The 27,695-nt window shown below is 33.3% G+C and overlaps 1 protein-coding gene and 1 non-coding gene across 11 annotated transcripts in view; one reads left to right on the top strand and one right to left on the bottom strand.

Moving 5' to 3' along the window:
- OXR1 (oxidation resistance 1) overlaps positions 1-27,695 on the top strand; it is a 489,593-nt gene that overhangs the window by 438,695 nt on the left and 23,203 nt on the right. For 8 of the 10 annotated variants that reach the window (XM_032760253.2, XM_032760248.2, XM_058443638.1 and 5 more), the window contains 4 exons: positions 2,723-2,907; positions 5,820-6,586; positions 10,072-10,240; positions 13,268-13,430. In XM_032760253.2, the coding sequence (XP_032616144.1) occupies positions 2,723-2,907; positions 5,820-6,586; positions 10,072-10,240; positions 13,268-13,430 (1,284 nt within the window). Of the gene's footprint in view, positions 1-2,722; positions 2,908-5,819; positions 6,587-10,071; positions 10,241-13,267; positions 13,431-23,074; positions 23,286-27,695 lie in introns of those variants that run through there. The other 2 variants (XM_032760256.2, XM_032760257.2) reach the window with 2 other exon arrangements.
- On the bottom strand, positions 26,736-26,799 carry LOC116813976 (U7 small nuclear RNA). Its single transcript, XR_004371088.1, has one exon. It is a non-coding gene; the product is annotated as a U7 small nuclear RNA (small nuclear RNA).

Genomic DNA, 27,695 nt, shown 5'->3' on the forward strand with positions numbered 1-27,695 from the left:
AATAGTCTTAATGTAATGCTGATAATATGTAGGAGTTATGAAATATTTTAAAAATAATGAGATGGGAGTGCTTTAGTATGAGTTTATGATTTTCAACTTGATCAAATGAATTTGAGAATTTACTTTTTCAAGACATTTTCATGAATTTTATGTTGAAGAAATGTTTCTTTTGGCAAACTCTTGATTTATGGAGAATGACGTCTAACAGATTACCGTAGAAAGCCCCAGCTGTACGGGAACTTTGAGTGTGTAGTAGAGGGAAAGAAACTTAAAGAATATATCAGTGTGTCTTTTTAGTAATAGCACATAAGGGAGATTCCTGGAAAGTAACATTAGCAGATTGATCAGTCTAGTGGGTAGGACTTCAAACTCTTTCTAATCCAAAAAGTAGAAGCATGGTTTTGAGATGCTTTTCAAATGACTTGTATAGTTACAGTACTAGGATTAAGGTATTAAGGTATATAGAGAATTAAAAGCATCACCAGTATACTGGGCCTTTTCTGTCATACATAGCTAGTTATCACTGACTTTGTGAAAATCTTTCTAAAAGATAAAATGTAGTATTATGCTAGTGAACCCAAATAATTGGTTAAAACTAATGCAAAAGTGAAATTTATGAAATGAAGAGTAACCTGAAGTGTTTCAGAGAATTTAGAGCTTGATTTTTTTTTATTTCTAGCTGATTGCTTGGTTTCCTTTCTCAAATAAGTTTACAGAAGATGGGAGAGAGGAAGTTGTGAAAGATCAGAAATCTTTAAGTTGTTTTTTTAAAATATCAAATATGCTGTATCCTTGATTATCTACATCTTGGATTATCCTTGACAATGTAAATGTTCTCTACAATGTACTTTACTGTCTCTCATTGACTTGAGTTGGTATGTGACCCAGGAATACAAACTGATGTGTATGGATCTCATTAAAATATTAATTGAAAGAGAAATAGGCTGTAGTTTATATAAAGTTACTCCTATTTAGGTAGTCCACGTCCTCAACTAAAAGAGGTGCTATTCAGAGTTTCATATGGATTCCCTCTCCCTCACCAAACTGCACACACACATGTACTCTTCTCTCCAATATTGTGTGCATTAACTGTATATGATCTTGAACATCCGCAGTAGCTTTTTTTCACGTGTGATTGGATGACCATTTTCTGTAGATTTACTTTTTATTTGATCATTTTTAAAAGCAATATCTGCCTTAACTTAATTTTTATATTCTTAAAGTTAAACCAAGTGAATTCACAGAGCTGAATATGGACTTTGGAGGAGGATGTGATGCCAAATCAATCAGGATTTGAGTTTTTTCTTTTTCTTTGGATAAGAAGCTATTTAGTTTATTTTTAAAATTCTTTCTGGCTCTTCATTTTTACAGTTACAGGATATATAGTGGACTGAAAATTTGAAAATGAAATTAAGGAATGTTGCGCCCTTCGAGTGATTATAGTTTGTGACTTGGATACAGAGGAATTATATATAGCATAAAGCATGAACTACCTGAACTTCAAATCCTAGCTGTTTAGGACAAGTTTCCAGGTGTTTCTCAGCATTAGTTTCTCTATCAGTAAAATGGAAATGGTTTTACCCATCTCAGAGTTATGGTTGTGAAGATCAAATAAGCAATATGCATATAAAGCATGGTACATATGAAGTATTCAATAAATATTCATGTTAGTATGATCAGCTGCCTGTGGACCCTAGTTTTCTCATTTATAAAATAGGGTTAAACTTTTAAGATTTGTATCACTATTTATTTTATTTATTTATTTATTTATTTATTTATTTTTTGAGATGCAGTTTCACTCTGTTGCCCAGGCTGGAGTGCAGTGGTGTGATTTTAGCTCACTGCAACCTCTGCCTCATGGGTTCAAGTGATTTGTATGCCTGAGCCTCTCAAGTAGCTGGGATTACAGGCACATGCCACCAGGCCCAGCTAGTTTGTGTTTTTTAGTAGAGATGGGGTTTCACCACGTTGGCCAGGCTGGTCTGGAACTCCTGGCCTCAAGTGATCCACCCACCTCAGCCTCCCAAAGTGCTGGGATTACAGGCATAAGCCACCGTGCCTGCCCTGTATCACTATTTATATAAATATATTTAAAATTTTCTAGCTTTTCATGGTGAGTTAAAAGTATGCATACACTATATACTTTAGATGTCATATAATCTACGTAATTTTACAGATGAAGAAATAAGCTCAGAGACTCCTTGCCCAAGGTCACAAATCTAGGTAGTAGCAGAGTCAAGTGGAAACAGATTTTTTAAAGAGCTGTTTTAAAGATATTATACTCTTTTCCTTTTATAATATACTGGATTGGATTATCAACATTATTTATTGAGTCTGCACTGTGTACATGACACTGTATTGGTACTTGTAGTGAGGGAATAACACAGGAAGCAGTATGCAAATTAACATAAAAGGTGGCGCTTCTTACCTTACTGAAGTTACATTTCTGATATGAAGTAACTCAGTATTTTACTCAGTTTGCAAATTTTATTTCCTTACTTGATTGTCTTTGGGGGAATATGATATTCTACCTCTCCTAAAGAGGAGAATTTACTGGGAAAACTTGGGTTTTAATAAAAATGGTTTCATGAGAATGCCACAGTTCCTGAGTGTACTATTTTTATATATGGCCTAACATCAGAAAAAAATTAGTAAAAATAGCTAGATAATTTTTGAAATATCAACCTTGAGGATTAAATGTTACTTTCTTTTTTCACCTTAGGGCACAGTCAGTGGTGTGCTGCTAGTTACACCAAATAATATAATGTTTGATCCACATAAAACTGACCCTTTGGTTCAAGAGAATGGCTGTGAGGAATATGGCATCATGTGTCCAATGGAAGAGGTGATGTCAGCTGCAATGTACAAAGAAATTTTGGATAGCAAAATAAAGGAATCCTTACCCATGTAAGAGTGATATTTATATTCCTTTGCAACTTTATTGTATCTAGATAGTTGACCCTTGTCTAATACCTTAACTATTTTTACTAGTTTTCTTACAGCTGCCCTTTATTTTGTCAATAATGAAACAAAAATATATGCATTATTGAGAAGATTATTCTTAATTTGCACCTGGGATAGTTAGGAATTATCTTAGATTTGTATTTGTGTATGTGGTCAGAGAACCAGATATTTGAAAAGTAACCTATAGTGCCCATTAAATTCAGTGTTTACCAGCCTTTTTATGCTGTGAGACTACAGTTTGGACACAGCTTTTGAAAGTAATATGCTTGTCCAAAATAATGGCCAGAAAAAAAAGGAGGAATGGGAAATAAAAGGAGAAAAAGATAAAAGATAGGTATACAAAGAAAGGAAGGAGAAGTAGCAAGGAAGGAAAATGATAGGTACTAGGAAATAACCTCCTCATTCCTTCATACATGACTACCAACATTTTAAAATTGTCTTCACTTTAACTGATACTGATATTTATATCCCTGTATTAGCCCGCAGGAATGATAGCTGTTTTAAAATTAACCCCTGTAGGGCAGAGCAACTTACAAAGGAAAAAAGGAACAAATTATTTTTGTTTCTGAGGAAGACTAAATGAATTGGTAGAATATCTGTGACAGAATAAAATCCTTTGCTCAAAAGTCTCCACTGTACCTTCCAACCAACAGATATTATTTTGACTTGGTAGACTAATCTTTAGAGCTGCAGATAATTCCTAGAAGGTGTTAGTATCCCCTGTGTTAGTTATATTTGTAGATCATCATCCAAGGCCAGTTTCAGCAAATAAGGATTATTGGGGGTTGGATAATGGGATGAGACAAAGGTAAAAGAGTGAAGGATTAGATTAAAGAAGAGGAGGGATATGTCCTCCTTTTCTTCTTCTTTCTTTTTTTTTTTTTTTTTTTGAGATGGAGTCTCTCTCTATCACCCAGGCTGGAATGCAGTAGCACGATCTGCAACATCCACCTCCTGGGTCCAAGCAGTTCTCCTGCCTTAGCCTTCCGAGTAGCTGAGAATACAGACACCTGCCACCACATCTGGCTAATTTTTGTATTTTTAGTAGAGACGGGGTTTCATCATGTTGGCCAGGTTGGTCTGGAACTCCTGACCTCAAGTGATACGCTGGCGTAGGCCTGCCAAAGTGCTGAGATTATAGGTGTGAGCCACGATGCCTGGCTTTGTCCTTTTCCATTTGTGATATGGTACTTTGGGGTTCTCTTATTCTGAACAATCCATCACTGTTCTACAAGGATGCTGTGTAGCTCTTCCCTTTCAAATCACTGTTTTGTCATTCATTGTCACCTGGGAAGTGTCACCTGGATTTAAATATTTAAAGAAATTTCTTCAAAAAGAAATATCTTTAAATTCTGCCTTATGGATTGATTAAAAACAATATTTGGCACAAAATTAGATAAATAAAACAAACGTATGCCAAAAATGAGGTATAAGATTTGATTGCTTTTCTTCTGTCTTAAGCTCCTTGGGAGGTTGATTTCAAAGGTATTATTATGGTATTACATTCAACAGTAGCAACATCATTGACATAAATGTTTAGCCTTTCAGCATATTAAATCTGAAGAGTATAGCACTTTTCTAAATATATATCCTGTCACGTTTGTTATATTTATCTCTTACCTTTAAAATTAGGGTCTTCTAATTTTTTAAGTGTACAGATAAAATTTCTGAAAACTTTTGCCCTGTTCCAACACCCTATAGATGCAGCTTGAGTGCATCACCAGTAGATGACACTATTGTATATTTAATAACTAACTAGAGTCTTGTTTTTTTAAGATGAATCAGATATAAAGGCAGCAGAGATATTGACTTCAACTAATTAATACTTTAAACATTTATCCATCCTAGTTATAGAAATTATGCATACTTGTTGCAGAAAAATTGGAAAATACTGAAAAGCGGAACAAGAGAAAAAGAGTTACCCAGCTTCACCATTCAGAGATAGCCAATTATTTTTGTGTTGACTTATTTTACAGTCTTTCCTTTTCAGCATATTTTACATGGTTCTCAAACTATATATGTATAAATGTTAATACTTTTTTTCATTAAGAACTCATATAATTTTCATTTATCACAGACTTCTTGTAACCATCATTTTAAATTAGCAACTTACATTTCATGGTATAGAGGTTTACACTCCCTCTTTCCAGAACTTAACTTTTGAACATTAGTGTTTACATATACAAATGTCATTAAATCTGAAAGTCTAGACACAGTTATGAACCATTCATTTGTCTAATATCTAAACTTTTTACCTGAACAAGTTCTCTTAGAGGTGTTAAAGAGTATAGTTGTTAGCCTGAAGATTTTCTCTAAATACTTTTGCTTGAGTTCTATTCAGATTGGTTTTAAGCCTTACATTTGAGCCATATATTTTAATTTAAGCTCTATTTGGATGTAAATAAGCACTGTGTGTGTGTATGTCTATGGAAATCAGTTTATTTTTACTTTATTGGGAGATTTAAAATTTTAATTAAACATTTCTCTGTGTTTATTTTCCGTATTCCATCAGTGAGTAAATTTTAGTTTAGAATTACAGCTTTACCCAGGATTTATGTCACCAAGTTCCCTTCAAGTAGATTACTTGCAAGGAAATCTTACTTTGATATTTCCTAAATATTAAGCAATTGATGTAAATGTTTGACTTAATTACTTGATTTATAGAATTACTTGGTCTATAAACTTAATTATTTGGTCATATTGAATAAATCAGATTTTTTATATTCTCTGGAGATACGTGCTACATCCTTTTGTTAAAAAGTCTTTTTAGTGGTACTAATTCTGTGTTCAGTGTGTGGAAAGTAAAATACCACAATTTTAAAAGTCTAATTATTTTTAATTTTGTTTAATGACAGAGAAATAGATCAGCTATCAGGAAGGGACTTCTGCCATTCAAAGAAAATGACAGGAAGTAACACTGAGGAAATAGACTCAAGAATCCGAGATGCAGGTAATGATAGTGCCAGCACTGCTCCTAGGAGCACTGAGGAGTCTCTTTCTGAAGATGTGTTCACAGAATCAGAACTTTCCCCTATACGAGAGGAGCTTGTATCTTCAGATGAACTGCAACAAGATAAATCTTCTGGTGCGTCATCAGAATCTGTGCAAACTGTCAATCAGACTGAAGTAGAAAGTCTGACAGTCAAATCAGAATCTACTGGTACTCCTGGTCACGTAAGATCTGATACTGAACATTCTACAAATGAAGTTGGGACTTTATGTCATAAAACTGATTTAAATAATCTTGAAATGGCCATTAAGGAAGGAGATCAGATTGCAGATAACTTTCAAGGAATATCAGGCCCTAAAGAAGACAGCACAAGTATAAAAGGTAATTCAGACCAGGATTCTTTTCTTCATGAGAATTCTTTACACCAAGAAGAGTGTCAAAAAGAAAATATGCCTTGTGGGGAAACAGCAGAATTTAAACAAAAGCAAAGTGTTAACAAAGGAAAACAAGGAAAGGAGCAAAATCAGGACTCAGAGACAGAGGTAGAAGAGCTACGCAAACTTTGGAAAACCCATACTATGCAACAAACTAAACAGCAAAGGGAAAATATTCAACAAGTGTCACAAAAAGAAGCTAAGCATAAAATTACATCTGCTGATGGACACATAGAAAGTAAGTGTTATAGAGTAAATAAAGTTAGTTCATCTGATTGTATGGTGTCTCCGTCTTTCCTCACTGACTCAAAAGCCGCTGTACCTTAAGCCAACCTGAAGGATAAGCGAGTGACCCTTGACTGGTGATTCTCTGGGGACAAGTATATACAGTCTCCAGTGTCTACTGTCTTTTCTTATCCCACAGGTGGATCGTACACATAATGAGCATCATTGCTACCCACCGTGTTTAAACATTCTTGGCTCACTACATCCTATCGTTAAACAATTTATTTCTTGAGAAAGTGCACAAAAGCTGTATAATACCTTTGATCACTCCATTTTCTCTTAAAAAGTTTTTGGTATATTACCATTAAAAATGTCTTTTTTCATATATAGCATTTTAATTGCCAAAGTTGTAATCCCATCTTTTATAAAATGTACAGTTAAACCTAAAAGTGTACTTACAAAATTCTTCCACATATTGAGAAGTTTTATCATCATCATCTAATTATTTTCTTTTAAAAACCTGCACTCAGGACAAATAAAAACACTATTTTATCTTTCAGTTTTCTGGTACTGTTTACTTCTGAAAGTTATACTATTTTCAGTCTTTTATTTCTAATATACTATGCTTCTGTTAATACATTATGGGTTAAATGGGGTATAACAACTAACTTAGCTAATATTTCTGATATTCTATTAGAATGTTTATCCCAGATTAATCCATTTACATGTGAACTTTCATTTTTTAAATTCAAATATTTTTGTTTTGCTGTAATACATAAAATAAAATTTACCATTTAACTTTTTAAAATTGTGGTAAAATGTAACGTAAATATATTATTTGAAGCATTTTTATATCTACAATGCAGTGGCATTAGTAGACTCACATTGTTATGCAGATCATCACTACTGTCCATTTCCAGAGCTTTTTTCATCTTCTAAAACTGAAACTCTTTACCCCTTAAACAATAAGTTGGCCAGGCATGGTGGCTCACGCCTGTAATCCTATCACTTTGGGAGGCTGAGGCAGGCAGATTGCGAGAACCTAGGAGTTGGAGAACAGCTTGGGCACCATGATAAAACCCTGTTTCTACAAAAAAAAAAAATTACAAACATTCGTCAGACATAGTGATGCACACCTGTAGGCCCAACTACTCGGGAGACTAAGATGGGAGAATTGATTGAACCCAGGAGGTTGAGGCTGCTGTCAGCCATGATCATGCCACTGCACTCCAGCCTGAGCAACAGAGCAAGATCCTGTCTCAAACAAAAAAAATAAGAAACAAAAACCAGTAACTTGCTTTTCTCCCTTCCTCATAGCTTTTGTCAACCAACATTCTCCTTTGTTTCTGAATTTAACTACTCTAGATACTTCATGTGAGTTGAGTCATAACAATATTTATCCATTGATGTTTGGCATATTTCACTTGGCATAATGCCTTCAAAGTTCATTTATTCTGTAATATGTGTCAGAATTTCCTATCTTTTTAAGGTTGAATAATATTCCATTGTATGTGTATACATTTTGTCTGTTCATTTGTTGCTGGACATTTTGGTTGTTTCAACCTTTTGGCTATTGTGAATAATGCTGCTTTGAACATTAGTGTACAAATACCTGTTTGAATCCCTCCTTTGAATTTTTTTTGGGTATATACCCAGAGTGGAATTCTGAATCATATGGTAACTCTATGTTTAATTTCTTGAGGAACCATCATACTGTTTTCCATCGTGGCTGCACCATTTTACCTTCCCTGCAGCAGTACACAAGATTTGGGTCAGTTTTTAAAATGCTGAATTTTCTTTTCATCATGTAGTTGAGATACCCTGAAGACCTAAGGGCTGTGTTCAGTAGATATTAAAAGAAATCATATATTAATACTGGAACCAAGTTCTATAAAAGATTGAATATTTTTCTTCTGTAATACTTTTTTTAATTCAAAACTAATGCATGTTCAGTAAAGAACATTTGGCAAACATAGGAAGATTCTAGAAAATTTATAAAAATCTCCTGGAATTCATCACCCAGAGATGCTCATTGTTAACATTCAATATATCTGTCTTTCTTATAGAACAAAATCATACATATTAATTTGTTATTTACATCAAATCAAGATTATACTATACTGTTGTATCCTGCTTTTTATGTCATGAACCTTTTCCTATGTCATTACAGTTCTTCGAAAACATAGCTTTAATGGCCATAAAATTTATTTAACCATTTGCTTATTAAGGCATCCAGTTGTTATTAACAATCTGTATTGTTAAGACATTTTAAAGAATGCTGCCCAGCATTCTTCAAAACATCAAAGACAGAAAATGCATCTGATAGTTACCTTGTATTTTGAAGATCTTTGACTGCATCTTTGACTACATCTGATAGTTACCTTATATTGTAAAGCCTTTGAAAAAGATAAAATAATCTGTTTAAACTGATGATGTGGTGGACTAATTTTGTTGTGGGGGTTGGGGGTTCAATGGGGTCATGGGCGGTTATTATAACCAAATATTAAAAGTAGAAAAATTGATAGATTTTTTAAACAGACATCTCTAAACTGTTACCATTTGGTTTCTTCTTTTTTTGGAATAATTAGTTTTAAGTAATTTTAAGTTATTTAATATTCTGTAATAGAGAAATATTCAAACTTTCTGATCTTTATGACTTTATATTAAAATTATATAATAAATATAAAACTGTCTAGTACAATTATGAGAAGAATGGTGAAAGCTCATCGTTTTAACCACATGAAAATAGTGGGGTTCCCATAGATTATCTACCTTGTGTAATACTGCACAGAAAAAGCCATGATGAGTACCCAGGTCTCCTGACTATAAGTGCTGTTTCCTCCAGTGTGCTGCTTGGTAAGCTAATCAATGTCTAGGTTCCTAAATTCACCTATATATTCAGACCCTCAGTATACTCTATCAGCACCTCTGGTTGAAAGAGTTAGAACTAATTCATTCTTAATTAACTGTCCAAACAGGTGGCAGAATCTAACATTATTGACTGTTTTATTACAATTTTGTATACATGTAAAAGCATTAGGAACTTCATTAAATTTTTGTCTGAAACAACCATGTTAAGTATGCCTTTAAAACTACAGTTATTTAGATGTCATTCAAAAAGACTGATAGAGAATATGTAGAAAATTATATATATACTATGTGTGTGTGTGTGTGTGTGTGTATATATATATATATATATAAAATTAGCATGAGTGTTGAAAATATAACAATGTTTCTGAATCTTTTACATTTTTTTCCTAATGTCCTTAGACATAATTTTTGTTAATTAACTTGGCTCTTTTGTTAAGTTTAGTCATGTTGTATCTGTGACTTTACCTTTGAAGGAAAAAAATATAAATTAAGAAAATTTACTTTAGCACCACTAAAGTGAGGTTTTATTCTGTGATTATTTGTCAGAATTTTGAAGGTAAAATTACCTAAACTACTTAAACTTGGTGTATGAGAATTGAATAAACACTGTTTGCATCTCAATTCTAGGTTCTGCAGTTTTAAAAGAAAAGAGAAGGCATCGATTACATAAGTTCTTGTGTCTCAGAGTTGGAAAACCAATGAGGAAAACATTTGTATCTCAAGCAAGTGCTACAATGCAACAGTATGCACAGAGAGATAAGAAACATGAATATTGGTTTGCTGTGCCACAAGAAAGGTAAAAAACCCATACGACACCTTGACACCTTGAGAACATTGTTGAGATTCTTTGAACTAAAATTATTTTGTGTGTCAAAATACCAATGATAAACTATTGAAACATAGTTTATGATTAAAAGCAGACAATTAGTCTATTTGAAACCATTTTACCCCTACTTTATAATTTGCCCCATTTTTAATTGCGTTCCCTTTTGTAGTTCATTATTTAAAAATGTGAACAAATATCCAGTTTGGGTAGTAAAGAAACTTAAGATACCTTGGAGCAAGAAGATTCATCAAAATATTCTTTGATATAGCTCCTTCCTGAAGGCAGCTAATGGTGTATAATTCCTTTATATTAAAAATTCCTCAAATATTCATTAAATACCTTCTATATACATGACACCAAGTTAGCTGCTAAAAGGATGTAGTGGTCTTCACAATATTTGTATGTACCCTTTGCACAATTAAATTTTTCATCATAAGTTTTAAGCGGTTGTAAAAGATGTCTATTGTACTATCTTGTCAATTTTTACATTTTAAGTAAATACTGTTACTTATACCCAGTAGAATTGAAACATAACAACTTTCCCTGTACTATTATTCACTTAAAATTACTTTAACAGTTAGACATTGCATCATTACTTTTTCTCTTTAAACTTGCATTTCCATAATACCACCTCACACAAACTCATTATAAGGTACTATATTTTTACCCCATATTATAGTTCTTTGCAACAAACTACATATACTTAACACATTTACATATCTGTATGTGTGTATATTGAAATTGCATTTATTTTAACATTTTCTGTGACTTGCAAAAATAGTAAAGGGTTTAAGGTTGTAGGCTACCTGCAAGCCAACAACTTAGTCTGCCTCCATTTGGTGCTTGCTGGGAGAAAGCACAAACATCTGTACAATAGCAGTAATCAGCACATCAGCAATTGTGTGATTTCTCTGTACCTCCTTTCCCACAAAGGATGTGAAGAAAGCCAAGTGACAGCTGCACATACCTGGAGTTATTTTACAGAAGAGGAACCATAAGTTTAGGGAACCTGAATTTTTATAATGGACAGTCAGCATGGTTACCCTTTGCTACACAGTAAGATACTATCTCTACTTTCTGAGATAATGCTACACTAACATACTTGAAAAGATACTGCTGAGCAAAGGTATTACACATAAAAAGTAAAATATCATAGGAAATGCCTGTCTTAAGGAGATAGATAGAGCTTTTCTATATCCATTGATAGATTAATATGTTTCATTGAAAGGATGAGATGGGACTCAGCATCAGTTCTGCCTCTCCCTTTTATTTTTCTTTATAAGTACCGAGAAGCTTTGTTCATAGAAAAGTCAGTGAGACTGAAGAGAGTTTCATTTTAATAATGTCATTCAATTATTTAAACTTGTTTCTATATAATTCCAAAAAATCATTTTTGTCACAATATTGTTAGTGATCATCAGTGAACAACTCCATTGAAAACTCCTTCAGTTTTGTGGAAATCAATTAATGAGAAACAACCTGACATACAGAAGGACTTATTACCCAGTCTTTATAGTTGTTCCCTGTCTCAACACCAATCTTGGGCAGCCTAGAAGTTTTTCTGTAGGGCATATCCCATTGTAAATTCCGAATAGGTGAAGATATGCCCTTCTTTTATAAATTAGAAAAAGTGCTTTAGTGAAAGCAGGTAACAGGAAATTTGTAAAATAGCTTGACCATACTGTTTTTAGGCAGATTATTATGAGGAAAGAGTAACATATGGAAATTGGAGATACGCAAATTGATTCCCTTAGCACCATCTTACATGTTTGTGTACCTCTTGGAAAATCTTTATATGTTGCTTTGGAAGACTACAGCTTTTAGGCATAAAATGATAATGCTCTTTTCTCTCTTCCCACTCCACCATATATAGAGTAAGTACAATGTGTGTCTTCCACAACATTGGCTTAATCTTAAAATATTATTTGCATGATTTATGAATACCTGAAAGGGACAGAGCCTGATATTCAAACGTTCCAGTGATGTTGAAATCACTACAATGAGAAATGTAACTATAGTTAAAATGGACATAAAAATTTAGTTTTTCTCATTATTCTTGGTTTTATTTTAATGTTTACATGGAATTCCCTATTTTAATATTCATTCTTGTATCTTGGTTAATATTCATTACAAATCAGTATTATTAGGATTCTAATCTTTATTGTAGACATAAAACTTAGGAAAACTGCATAGATAGAAATTGATAAAAAGATAAGATGTTACATTGAAAGAAAAAATGTAGCACCGTTTAAATGTGTTAGCTGCCACATAAAGAATGGCAATTTTAAAAATTATTATATTGAAAATATAATTTCTAGAACCATGGTTATTAACTGGTATATGTTAGCTGAAAGTTATATAATCAATTTTCAAAAACATGTTAATTAAAACCAATAAAACATAGATATTTGAAATGTGTGTGTGACTCTCAAATACGTTTATCAGGGAATGTAACAACTAGCTTTACACTGGTAAACAAAACATTGGAAAGAGGAACCCGAGATTTCTAAGATTAGATCATCTGTCTCTCAACACTGTATGTTCCTAGTATCATTTAAAATTTAAGGACATTACATTTCTATTAACTTGGAAAATTCTATATAATGTCTCAAAATAGGCCATTAATAAATTGTTTACTTGTATTTTAGATCATTAGATTATTGTAGGAATGAGGTCAAAGTTGTGTATCTAATTTCCTTTTCCATCACTAGTGTCTTTAAAGAAGAAAAGCATTTTTATATACAGCATCTGAACTAGTCAAAAACATTCCAAGGAAAATCTTAATTTGGTTTTCTAAAGAACAACCTGACAGAATATAGCCAAATAAAATTTTTAAGTTAATGCCTTCCTGATAGTAGACCTTTTATATTAATATAAAACAGTATATTTTGTGTATATTTTAAGTCTTCAAGATTTATCAAGATATTTTACAAATATAATTTTGTAATTCTGGCAGCACAGAATACTAGGTATATTAATAGTCACTTCTCCTAACAGGACAGATCACTTGTATGCCTTCTTCATTCAGTGGAGTCCAGAAATATATGCAGAAGATACTGGCGAATATACCAGAGAACCTGGATTTATAGTAGTAAAAAAGATTGAGGAGTCAGAAACAATTGAGGATTCTAGTAATCAAGTAGCAGCCAGAGAATGGGAGGTAAGGAGAAAAATATGAAGATTTTAGTCATCTTTTTAGTTTGTATGAATTTATAGCTTTATGGTAGTACAAAGTATAAGTGATGTTTGCACAAAAGAAGAATTTTTTTAAAGGTCAGGTTCACTATCCGTGTTTATATGTGGGTGTTGAATGAATCTGAATAGTGACTTTAATACTATGTTTGTCATTCTGCTTTTGCTTTAAAATACTAGAAAACCCACCAGCAGTAAAATGACTTTTATTGAGTGTATTATAGAATATTTAGCTTAGGAAAGATTAACATTATGGCAAAGAAGGAAATAATTTTAATTTTGCTGTTATATTAATTTTCGTAAAACATCGATTTCACATCTGATTTGTTTTAATTTCATCTCCTTCATGGAGGAGGTACGGCAGTCATTTAACACATCTGTGCATAGTATTTGCATAGTATCTATACAAATTACTACTCCTTTCTAGGTTTCAGACCTAAGCATTACCTTGACTTAAATTTTTCAATAATAATTTTAAGGAAATAAGCGGGTGCTAATCTTATAAAGTGGTAGAAATTTTATGTGCTCAAATTTACTGAACTTGTTTAAATGGTCAAAGTAATACTAACAAACTTTTTGTAACTCCTCTTAGATATATCTTAAGATTATATGTTACATTTTACATGCTTTATCTTATAAGGTTGGTAGGGTGGCAATATCTGTTGGTGTTGCCTAGATTAGTCTCTTCTTGATGCATTAGAAAATATAGAGCAGATGCTAAAATGTGATAAATGTAATCAAATTTTGTTATTCATTGGGTGTTAATGTTTGTGGCTGTTAATGTGATATGAATGTATCTTGCATGCACTTAACATGTATAGTAATTGAAGGTATACATGGCTTGTCTTTTGTTTAAAATGCAAGCCGATTTGGAATGTGTCTAATTTCATTCTGTGTAGTATATACAGCATCAGTTTCTACTGTGACTCCATTATAAGGGAGGGAAAGAAGAACATATTGACCATGTATTTTGGGTTATTTTAATACTTAAACCAGTATTATCAATCTTCATACCAGCTTTATTCATAATGGCCTCAAATTGGAAAGTCCCATTAGCAGGAGAATGGATGAATACACTTTTGAATACTTAGAGAATTCCAAATAACAGTGAAAAAGGTCTACTGGTACAGGCAACGACATGGATGCATCTTACAAATAATATGTTGAGTAAAAGAAGCCTGACACTTGAGCATATACTATGTAATTTCATTTACACGAAGTTCAAAAGGGCAAAACTAGTCAGAAATCCATCACACTACTAGATACTGGGCTGTGACAGGGTGGGTCAGGGACAGGAGGGATCTTTATTGCGTTCTGGGGATGTTCTATATGTTACTCTTGGTGGTGGTTACTTGAGTGATTACATATGTAAAATATATATATAATATATAATACATATGTAATATATATACATATTTTATATATATATTATATATACATATATGTCCCTGAGCTGTGTTTTTAAGATTAGCTTTAGAAGATATTTAAAATAGCCCAGGTGATCAAAGATATGTACGTAACTAAGGCAGCAACAGTTGAAGGTAGAGTGGAAGGTGATGAAATAAAGTTAGAAGAAAAGGTATTAGCTAGCTAATTACACAGGATTCAGTGACAACCTGGTAACCATAAAGTTATCTCCAGCTTGGGTGGCAAGGTGGATGGCAGAATTGTCAGTCACGAACGGGAATTGAGAGCTTTCTCTCCATTGGGGTTGGAGTACTTAACTTTGGAAATAAGAGATTATTGACTATTTTGATTCAAAGCAACTGTCTCAGTTTCTGTGCAAGACTCTGCAGGTTATAATTTCTAAAGGAAAAATAAATGTCTCCTCACCAGTCCTTTGACCAGAATTGGTGCAATTCAAAAGAAAATGGAAGATAAAAAAATAATTTTGGAAACTCCTTGCTACATTGTCTGAAAATATTACCGCAGTATCTAGTATGGTAGCACTAGCCATATGTGGCTATTGAGTACTTGAAATGCATCTAATGCCACTAAGGGACTGCATTTTTAGTTTTAATTATTAATTAAAAACTGATACTTGGTTCCATTATTGGACAATTTTTAAATATATTAGGAATAACTTAGATATATGATCTACTTTTTCAACTGTAAATTTCATGAAATCTAAATATGATCTAAATCAGTCTAAATCTAATTAAGGTCACGTATTTCCTATGAAAATTTAGTGCCTGAATTGAGATGTGCTGTAGTGTAAAATATTCTACTTCCTATAGCCACTAGCCACATGTAACCATTGAGCATTTAAAATGTGGCCAGTTTCAATTGAAATGAGCTGTAGTATGAAATACACAATGGATTTTAATGACTTAGAATGGAAAGAAAAAAGAATGTAAACATCTTGTTTGTTTATACTGATTAATGTTGAAGTGATAATAATTTTGAATACATTAGGTTAAATAAACTATTAATACAATTAATTTCACTTTTTTAATGTGGTGTCTAGAAAATTTACAATTGTAATGTATCTTACATTATATTGCTTTTGTACAGTGCAGGTCTATGCCTCATAGTTACTAAGTGCCTAAAAAAATGTTTGTTAAACTAGGGTGGATCACGAGGTCAGGAGTTTGAGACCAGCCTGGCCAGTATGGTAAAACCCTGTCTCTACTAAAAATACAAAAATTAGCTGGGCGTGGTAGCATGTGCCTGTAGTCCCAGTTGCTCAGGAGGCTGAGGCAGGAGAATCACTTGAACCTGGGAGGCAGAGATTGCAGTGAGCCAAGATCACGCTGCTGCCCTCCAGCCTGGGCAACAGAGTGAGACTCCGTCTCAAAAAAAAAATAAAATAAAATAAAAATGTTTGTTAAACTAATGAGTACTTGTTTAAGTGGAAGAGTAATTTTAAATGTTAACATGATTTATTTTAAAACAGGAAGAATTTGGCTAAAGCCCTTATATAAAACAGTAGTACTTCAGAATGTGCCGTGATGTTTTTTATTTTTTTGTTCTACAAAGGAATGGAGAATAGGTGCCCTAGAATTTAGGATGAACTTGTTATGGCTACCAACTTGGGCATCAGTTAGATTTAAACTAACACCTCTGCTCACTGTTATTCTGCTTTAGTGATACTTAAAAAAGATCTTTATTATCCCTGACTGTTACTCAAGCAGAAATATATTGCTAGCCAGAAGTGTATACTTTGACTGGGGAAGTTTGTATATGATAAATTTGGTAAACTTATTGTTTACTTTTTTCTCCCTTTCCCTGTGTAAGGGTCATAAGGCAGGGATTTGTCAATTTCATACACTATTATAGCTTCAGAACTAAGAATTGTATAGGCATATAGTTCATTCTCAGTATTTATTAATGGATAAACTTGAGCATAGATTAAAATTAAGGTATAAAGCTTCTAATCTTTCAAGATTGCTCTATTTCCTGAAATAAGTTCTTACATCGGTTGTAGTAAATATTTTTTCATAAAGCCATAGATTCTGGACATTTTAACTAATAGTCCACAGTCTGTCATTTATATTTTTTTTGTTCTGTTTAAACATATTCAGTGAAAGGGAATTTATTACCTCAAAGGGCAATACTTTACATTTTAGGACAGCTCTGTTAGAAAGTTATTTGTTACAATAAGCTTAAGGAAACAAGAAACATTTTCTATTTACTGCGATAGTGTGAAAATGTTTGTTGTCTTCCCTTTAAATCTTGTTTCAGAATTATTTTCCCTAGTACTTCAACTGTTTAACTTTATGAACTCTATTCAGCTCTTATATTATTCCTATCAGTACCCTAAAATATGTTAAAAGAATTCATAAACTATGGCACCCCAAATTACTAAAATGTACACTTGGGATAGCAGGAAAAATTCCGTAATATTTTTAAAAATTTTAATTTCCAAATGTGAACATTGAAGGTCAGTCCTATTGAAGACAGACAGAAACGTATATTTACTAAGAAAAAGAAAATTTAGCCAAATTTTAAGGTGGTCAGGAGTAGAAGTTCCTAATGATAAATCAGTTCCTAAATATTTGGATAAAGGAAGGACCTGAGAAATACTATTCTTACTACTCACGATGTATAAAGGACTGAATTTCCTCTTTTTGTAGTGTCACTTTTTATGCCACATGATAAAGAGTACTTTGGTGTGGGCCAGGTGTGGTGGCTCATGCCTGTAATCCCAGCACTTTGGGAGGCCAAAGCAGGTGGATCACGAGGTCAGGAGCTCGAGACCATCCTGGCTAACACGATGAAACCCTGCTCTACTAAAAATACAAAAAAATTAGCCAGGCGTGGTGGCGGGCGCCTCTAGTCATAGCTACTCGGAAGGCTGAGGCAGGAGAATGGCGTGAACCCGGGAGGTGGAGCGTGCAGTGAGCCAAGATCATGCCATTGCACTGCAGCCTGGGTGACAGAACGAGACTCCACCTCAAAAACAAACAAACAAAAAAAAGGAGCTATGCCTGAATTAATTGCATCAACATGGCTGCTTTTGATAAGAAAGCATGTTTTTAAACAATCAAGGCACAAAATGATTAAAGAAACCTTTCTTCATAATGAACCAAACTTATGTTTTTGGTGTGATACCCAGATAAAAGAAATATGCATTATGATTTTTGCTTTTGGGGATCTGATAACCTTATTTTATAACCGAGAAGGAACTACTTATTACAGTCTTTCCCCTGATTTCTGCCAGTATTCAACACAGGAAGTCAATAAGTATATGCAGTGTTGTGAAGATACTGTTTGATGTGGGGCTTTGCAGTTCTGTGAAAAATATTACTTTCTGTTTTTTGATACAGATTTTTTTATGCCTTTTCACTGAAAAGGGAAGTGCTCTAATGGCATTTTAACAAATTGTCAGGCAAGTCCTGAGGTGAAGATGAGGCAGAATGCCTATTGACATCTGCTATTTCGTGATGATCGCACTTTTGTTCAATAAATATACAAAAATAAAAGATTAATAGTAAAACAAATTCAAATGTACCATTCAGCTTCATTAGCTTATTTCTTCTGTGTCCCTCCTTTTCTCCAATTGTTCATAGTTATTCAAATGTCATAAAAATATTTAGAATACATGTAATATGTACAGTATGTATTTTTACAATTTGTCTTTTGGGTCACGATCCAACTAAGTTCTCAAATATTGCAGTTAGCTAAAATATCTCTTAAGTCTCTCTAAATGTAGGTTCATCCTTCATTGCTTTGCTTTGCTTTTTTATTTCAGTTTTTAAGAAATCAGATTTTTTTTCTGTAGAATGTCACACAGTCTGGAATTTGCTGTTTGCATCCCCATAGTGTCTATTAACGTGTTATTCTACCAGTTGAATGATTGATAGATCTAGAGCAATACATTTAAGTATAGATTATCATCCTTATTTTACAGATAATTTCTTTTTTTATTTATTTTATTTTTTTTGAGATAGAGTCTCCCTCTGTTGCTCAGGGTGGAGTGCAGTGGTGCGATCTTGGCTCACTGCAAGCTCTGCCTTCTGGATTCATGCCATTCTCCTGCCTCAGCTTCCCGAGCAGCTGGGACTACAGGCGCCCACCACCATGCCCAGCTAATTTTTTTGTATTTTTAGTAGAGACGGAGTTTCATCGTGTTAGCCAGGATGGTCTCAATCTCCTGCTCTCATGATCCGCCTGCCTCAGCCTCCCAAAGTGCTGAGATTACAGGCGTGAGCCACCGCGTCTGGCCCAGATAATTTCTTTAAGCTGGTTTTTTATTTGGCTAAAATTCTCATAGTGGTTAATCACTAATTCAGAGCCTATACCTTTTCCACCATACCAAGTAGTCAACTTTGGCAGAACCTTTGCATCATGATGGGGAGCTTTCAAACATATCATTGCCAAGGTCACAAATCAGACCAATTAAATCAGAATAATTGGGGCTAGGACCTAGTTATCAGTGTTGTTTAAAGCTACCTAGGTAATTACATTGTGCAGTCAAGGTGGGAAAACTAGTATACCACCATGCCACAACTTCAGGTGTTGTGTTAAACATATACAATATTAAGACTGGAAGATTCTTTAGACTATATTGATTATAATATAGATCAGCTTTTGAGTTCCTATCATGCAAGTTATATGAAATATTTTTCATATTCCTTTCATCTGGGCTGCTGCATCAAAAACATAAATTTGGTTCACTATGGAGAAAGGTTTGTTTAATCATTTTGTGCCTTGATTTTTAAGAAAACATATTTTCTCCTCAGTAGCAGCCATGCAGATACAATTAGTGTTGTCACAGCTCCCTTACATACCACAGGACTTCCATCATATTGTGTACTCAGAGATGCTACAAGGAGAGGAAAATCAAAAAACATACCAGGCTGTAAGTCAATGATCTTTGAACTTTGTCTTCTTCAACTTTGTCCATCAAATACCCTTTAAAATTTAATGTATTTGGCAAGTGCCTAAGGATCCAGTAGTATAGCTTAAAGGAGTGACCACCACAATAAGCTCAGATTCATGTAAAACTTTTCATTCAGCTTTATAATTTATTTGTTGTAATATAAAGATGAATTTGGAATTTCTTATCATGAAGTCAAAATGGTAATACTGTAAGTTGACTCACTTTTATCCTGCCATCATTTATCATGAGACATTACATACCCCTGGACAATATCAGCATCCACCCCAAGTACCAACTTCAAGAGGCTGTATACTAGAATTTTCTGAAAGTCAAGGATTCATTGTGTCACATGTTCAGTATGCCAGTCTTGCTGCTTGACCACACAGGCCTCAAAGGTGGAGCTTTTTATGCTAACATTGCTTTTTGGTTCCTTTCCTATGGATTGACTTTTCCAGTCCTTTTGGGATAAAAGCTGGCAGAGAAAGCTTTCCAAAATTTTTCATCTCTAATTTTATACCACATGTACTTCAGTATCTTTCATACTCCAAACCTAATTAAAATATCCAGTTCTCCTAGGATGATAAATAAAAACAACTAAGAAACTGGTTTTATTAAATCAGCTTTACTTGATTTATTTAGTCTCCCACACATTTACTTGATTAAATTTTAAGAATGAATTTACTAAGATTATGTGTTGATAGGGTGTGCAACAGTATTTTTCATTCTTAAAATGATTCATATTTGAATAAAATTGCTCTGGCTTCCCTCTTGCTTCTCACCTTTGCCAAAATATTGATAAAAAGACATTCTGTACAATTTTGGGGTTTTGAAACAACTTGTATATTTTTAAAGGTACATGACATTAGTCACATTTTCTCAATAATTAAAATTTAGGTTATTTAAGTATAAATGTAAATATATTAACTACTTACTATATAAACCTCTATACCATTATTCAAAATATGTTAGAATCTGCCTCTCAGCTTAGTTTTTAAAATAATTTATAGTCTTTCCATTTTGACTTTAGTATTTAGTGCTGTCCATTTTAATTATATAAGTGTAAAATATGTAACCCGTTCTTAGCATTGTAAGCCATAACATTTATCACATTATGTCATTGTTGGATTTGGTTTTTCACTACTATGTGGTGATTGCCTTGTGGAGCCAGTTCTGTTTTCACAGCTGTCATTAAGTAGAGTTATGGTCAAGATCATTCATTAGGTTTCCCAGAAAACTTCTACAACCGTGGTTATTGCTGCAACTTTTAAGAAACACCTTATCAGGAGACTTCCCTTGTTTGGTTAATATTTTATTTCCTAAGCTGACAGGCAGTGAGTATTCTGGTGTTCATTTTATTTAACATATGTTTTTTATTATTATTAAGGTACAAGTAACACCAAAATTAAAACTGAGTTAATATATTAAACACACAAAACCCTCATGATCTCTTCTCAGTCTAGCCAGCAAAATCCACGTAGAATCAATTTTGTCCAAAAGTGAAGGAATTCTTTGTGTCTAAAGTCACTACATTGAGAAATCACATTTCTCAGATAAAGGGAATTTTTTTAAGTATTCTTTTTTTTAATACTGATCGAATAGTCAAATAATATTACCAATTATAACTCCAGAAGAAATTTAATAAATCTGAAAAAGAAATCAGAAGGATTAAACACTTAATTAGAATTTATTAGTTGATAGGTACTGACTTTCATAATACGGTCATGCAGCACATAATGACATTTTGGTTGGTCCCCTGAGATTACAATGGAGCTGTCTCTTAGTGATGTCATAGCATCATAGTACAATGCGTTACCCTCTCTATGTTTAGATATATTTTGATACACAAATCCTTATCACTGTGTTACAGTCACCTATAGTATTCAGTACAGTAACGTGCTATATGTTATGGCCTAGAAGTAATAGGCCATACCGTATAACCTAGTTATATGGTAGACTATTGCATTTAGGTTTATGTAAGTACACACTGTGATGTTCACAAAACGAAATTGCTTAAAGATGCATTTCTCAGAACATATCCCTGTCATTATGTGGTATATGACTATATTTCTGTGTTGAGAACCTGTATAGTTATTTATATGTTTTATAGACTATTTATATGTTTTCTTTTATTAGCATTTGGCACCCAGGTTTTATGCCTAATATGGTCTGTTTTGACTACTGATTATGTTATCTTAAAGTTGTTATCGACCTCAGGAGAGTTTTGAACTAGTGTTTTGCTTTCTCTGTTAAAAATATTCTTCAATTGCTAGCCCAAAGTTATGAGCTATAACATTTCAATTAAAAATCTTTATCTAGGCCAGGCGTGGTGGCTCACACCTGTAATCCCAGCATTTTGGAAGGTCAAGGCATGCAGATCACCTGAGGTCAGGAGTTCGAGACCAGCCTGGCCAATATGGTGAAACCCCATCTCTATTAAAAATACAAAAATTAGGCCGGGTGCAGTGGCTTATGCCTCTAATCCCAGCACTTTGGGAGGCCGAGGCAGGCGGATCATGAGGTCAGGAGATTGAGACCATCCTGGCTAACACGGTGAAACCCCGTCTCTACTAAGAATATAAAAAATAATAGCCAGGTGTGGTGGTGGATGCCTGAATTCTAGATAGTTTTAGTTTATATATATTTGTAGTTTATATTTAATCTTTAAAAAATTCACTTCTTTGCTTATATTCAAAATATCACTGGTTAGTGAAGTATATGTAGGCATAGTGAATATAACTACCTTTTCAAGAAATTAGATGTTAGAAAACGCAATTTGAAAACAGACTGTGTAACAGGCAAAGGAATTTTCAGGTCACTTTGAAGATTTGTGTAGGATTTATTTGTAGCACATTGGCTTGGTTTTTACATAGTCATTCTGTAAAATTTTAGGGTGGAAGAGTCCACAAAAGGCATCTTATTGCTTAAAAAATGTTCACATGAAAGATAGAATTTTATAGTACTGTTAGCTGTAAGTAAGGAACATAATTTTATGACTATATGAACAAACAACAAAATGTTCATTAAAATCATTCATGTGCTTTGAGAGACTATGGAAATTATATTTACTACTTTTTTGTTACTGGGTTACTTTTAGTATATTTCTTCATGTACTGATGTTTGGAAATATAGGCTCTGTATCTTTAAAGTTTTGAGCCCTTTCTTTGCACATTTGGGTACAGTGCAACCAAACTTAAGCATGGGAAATTCTCTCTTCCCTCCCCAGCTTTACAGCCTCCACTCAGGACTATCATTGCTATGGATACTACTTAGTGATTAGCTCTCTCTCTTGTCAATCAAATCTTTGTCTCTAGCAAACTGTTTTGTCACTGTAGTAAGGCTCTAGTGCTGGAAATTTATCTTTGACAGAGGAAGAATGCTTTTGAAAACAGGTCTTACGTGATTTTATGTAACTTAATTTGCCCTCGAAAGGAAATGTCTCGTCTCTGGTATGGGAAAAAAGGGAGAAGACATCAACCAATTAATCATAAATACACTCTGGTAAATCTTAGTCAATTATTTTAATTTGTATATATACTAGTCTTTTCATGGTGACATTATGAAAAATTATACAATTTCTGAAAGTTTAAGCATAGAGGATATTTATAGAATACAAAATTTTATGATTGTACAAAGTACCTTGAAGTTGTTTCTGTTAATTCCGAGTATCTTCAAAAAGGGAAATTAATAAGGGACTGTAATTTTGTTTCATATTAAGTGTTTTGTATGTTCTACACCAACAGGAAGATACCAAATCTTAATTGCTGCCTTAATGTTTTTTATTTTAGCTTAACTTTGTAGAAAAATATTCAGAATTTTCTCTTGCTTGAAAATAAATTGAATAGAACAGGGTAAATTAATTATTGACTGGATCTCAAGCCAGATTCTTTTATAATATTGTTTATTTAAGGGTATAATTTTAAGAATCTGACTAAAAGGTTTTTTAAGCTATTCAAAAAGTTTTCAGGCATTGCTACCTAATACAAATCTTTAAACGATATCCTAGTAAGGAAATTCAGTCAACCATACTGTTGTAAGAATTTGATTTATGTTTCTGTATGTGTACATTGTTATAAAATGTATTGTCCATTGCTCTTTCTGTGGTAATTTGGGATTATATTTTGCTTATGAATGTTTATTTTATTTTTACTATAATTGTAGATGATTTAAAATCCAATAAGGACTTTGGAAGATGCCCCAAAGCAGCTTGCCTCCCTTAAATGTTAAGTGTGTCAAAATATTAAAATTTTAATAGGTGTTATTTTTAATTGTAATTTCAAAATTCATTTATATGTTACATCCGCACAGAGGGGTTTAGGCACCTGAAGTGATTGAATTTTTAAAATTTGTGATTAGATTTACCAGATAAATCAGTTAACACCGTTGTTTTTTTTTAAACCAAGAACAATGAAGCTATTCATACATTTTTTTGATTTGAAGTTTGAATAATCATTTATTCTTAGTTTGCAAAGACTTCAATACAGTTTATTACAAATACAAGCAAAATAAATTGTGGGTATTCTGAAATTTATAGGTCAATCTAATTAATGTGTATCAAACACTTACACTTATTACAGTCACCACATCCAAGTCCTGTTCATTCTTTATTTTTATTTTTATTTTTGAGACAGGGTCTCACCTTGTCACCCAGATTGGAATGCATTGGCGGGATTTTGGCTCACTTCAACTTCCGCCTCCTGGGGTCAAGTGATCTTCCTGCCTCAGCCCCCCAGGTAGCTGGGACTGCAAGCATGCACCACCACGACCCACTAATTTTTTTGTATTTTTTATAGAGAATAGGTTTCACCTTGTTGCCCAGGCTGGACTTGAACTCCTGAACTCAGCTCAGGAGATCTACCCGCCTCGGCCTCCCATAGTGTTAGGATTCCAGGCCACTGCACCCAGCCAAGTTCTGTTCATTCTTATGGGAGGCTATATAATTTTGTCAGATACTTTATTTCATGCCTGAGCAAGAATGCTTCCTACTCATTGGTCATTAGCACTGCCCATACGTATATGTTATTTAATTGAACCCTCACAGTAACCCTGAAAGTTTAGTAGAATTATTTCCCATTTTGAAGACTAGTTGAAGCCTGGAGTGGTCACTGAACTAAGTTGTCATGTAGTACAGAGACAGCTTGACCCTAGCACATGTTGTAGTTCACCAGGATGACTTTGAAGTTTTTCTGAAATAGTACAATATGATGTGTTTTGATGTGTAGACAAGCTGAAGTCCCAGTTTTCTAGTTGTTTTCTTTGCTTTAAAGCAGATATTCTAGGAGCTGTAGGGCAGGCAGCTCTTAAGAAAATAGGGATGAAAAGGATTAGCAGTTCTTTTACCTGCTTTGTAGATTGAGATCCCTGTAAGATTTTGCCTGACAAGGGGCTCTTATGCTTTTAAACTAAAAAAAAAAAAAAAAAAAAAAATTCTAAGAGAATAACCAGTATTTCAGAGCAAATGAAATTTGACTTTTTGGAGTTTGTAATGTGTAGCTTTTTAGAATTCTTCGTCTTTACCCAACAAATAATATGGCCATATTATTACTACCTCTGTAAGAGAGATTATCACTGAGGTATCTATAGATACCTTGACAATTTTCCAAATGCCTATGTATATAGTATCACGTGACCTTACAGTAACCCTGTGTGTTAACCAGATTGTTTTGTTTTATAAATGAGTTAATTTACATCTCAAATACATTAATAACTAATAAGTAGCATACACTTGTAACCAAATACATGGCATGAAATTCACCTTTTGCCAGTTAGCTTCGATAAGAACCATATTGATCAAGCATGCTTAAGTTTTGTTATCTTTTATTTTTTTAAAGGCCGTTTTATAGTTTATTCTGATAACTTAAACTGTAATCATTCATTTATTTGAAGCTATTCATGTATTTGGTATATTCATGTGCCATACTCTACCTTGTTAGTGTCTGTCAATAAATTGTAATTTACTTGAAATTATAAGCCCATTTTATAATAAGGATTTAGTCTTAATCAAAGTCACAAGTCATTAAATAGCATCATTGTTTTATTACCTTTATCAGTAGTCACTAATTTCATCACCATTTTCTTAGTTTAGGCCATCATATATGAACAGACTTTTTTTAAGTTTAGGCTTTCATATATGAAAACACAGGAGAAAAGTTTGTATGTCGAATTATTTGCATCTGTTCAAGAATTAGCCGACAGGTGGATTTTTAGGAAGAGCTAATTTAAATATAAAAATCTTTCCAGTGACTTCAGCATGAGATAATAACTATAATGATAAAAATAATTACTTGTACTGACAGTGTATACCAAATATTGTTCTAAACACTTAATATGAGTTACCTTATTTAATCCTCACAACCCTGTGGAATATTACTTCATCATCTCCATTTTACAAGTGAAAAAACAGGGACAGAGCAATCATACTACAACTGGTGCAAGTCAGAGCTGATTTTTTAAGCTAGGCGTTCTGGCTCTAGCTGATGCCCTTAAACTCTTTGCCATACTTGCCCTCAAAAATCTTCAGAATATAACAAGAGGAAGAGAATTATTTATTTCGTATATTTAATGTATCAGAACCTATTTTATATATACTTTATACATATTATTTATTTCTCATAAAATGTACAAGCATTTCCACTTGAAGAATCAGAAATGGAGATCTCTGGTTGAGGCTCCCTAAGTTCACCAAACTAATAAAAATCAGAATCAAAATTAAGGTAGCAGTCTAAAACCAAAGCCAGTATTCTTCAATATTATGCTGCCTATCTATAGTAGATAGTCATAAGACATTTATTAACCAGTATTTATGTATGTCTTATGGAAGTGAAACATCTTCTGCTCTCCAGTCACAACCTAGCTGAAAAAAGTATACACATATATTCAATGTAGACTATTTTTTCTTAATTTATTTGACTCAATTGTTTTTTATTTTTCATTTAAAGAAATCTAATAGCATAGGGTGCTTTCCAGTGAAGACAAGAAAACCTGCTAGATAAATTCTAAGAGAGCTGTAACACTGACTCAGTAGTTGAAAAGCATATATCTTATGTATACAAGTTATGAGGCATAATAGTAAAATGAACATCTGTGATGTACCACTACCCAATATTAGAACTAGAACATCACTAATGTAGCTGCATCTGTCTGTGTGTTTTTTCTCATCTCATCTTATGTCACCCTCATATTGGTAACTACCTCTCTGGATTTTTTGTTTTATTATCCCCCTAACTTTTTAAAATTATAATAGATTTAATTTTTTAGATCAGTATTAGGTTTACAGAAAAACTGAATGGAAGGTATAGTTTCCGTATACTCTCTTTTCCCCAAAACATGGTTTTCCCTGTTATTCACATATGACATTAGTGTGATGTATGTTACAGTGTACGAGCTAATATTGATATATTGTCATGCAGAGTCTATGGTTTACATTAGGGTTCATTCTTTGAGTTGTATATTTTGTGGGTTTTGACAAGTGTATAATGACATGTATCTAGTTGTAGAATCACATGGTATAATTTTACTGCCCTAAAAATTCCCTGTGCCGCAGCTATTTATCACTCATTCCCTTCCAGTGAACACCTGGCACCCACCGGTCTTTCCACTGTTTTGCGTTTTGTGTCATATAGTTGGAATCATACAGTATGTAGCCTTTTCAAATTGGCTTCTTTCACTTAGCAATTTTTTTTTTTTAATTGGAAACAGGCTTTATTAGAAAGAAGCAACTTCTGAGATCAGTTTTCATGTTTTAGCCTGTTTTCCTATTGAGTGAACTCAGATCTGGTGAGCCAGCTCTTTACCAGGCTACTGAAAGGACATAGGGAATCAGCCTCCAGGGCTGCCCTGAGCAGTCGGCATAGGCATCCATTGCCCTGACCAACTGGAAGTACAGGCCCACCCCAAAGCGCTAACTTCTTG

Source organism: Hylobates moloch, unplaced genomic scaffold, assembly GCF_009828535.3.
Source record: "Hylobates moloch isolate HMO894 unplaced genomic scaffold, HMol_V3 SCAFFOLD_9, whole genome shotgun sequence".
Taxonomy (NCBI): domain Eukaryota; kingdom Metazoa; phylum Chordata; class Mammalia; order Primates; family Hylobatidae; genus Hylobates; species Hylobates moloch.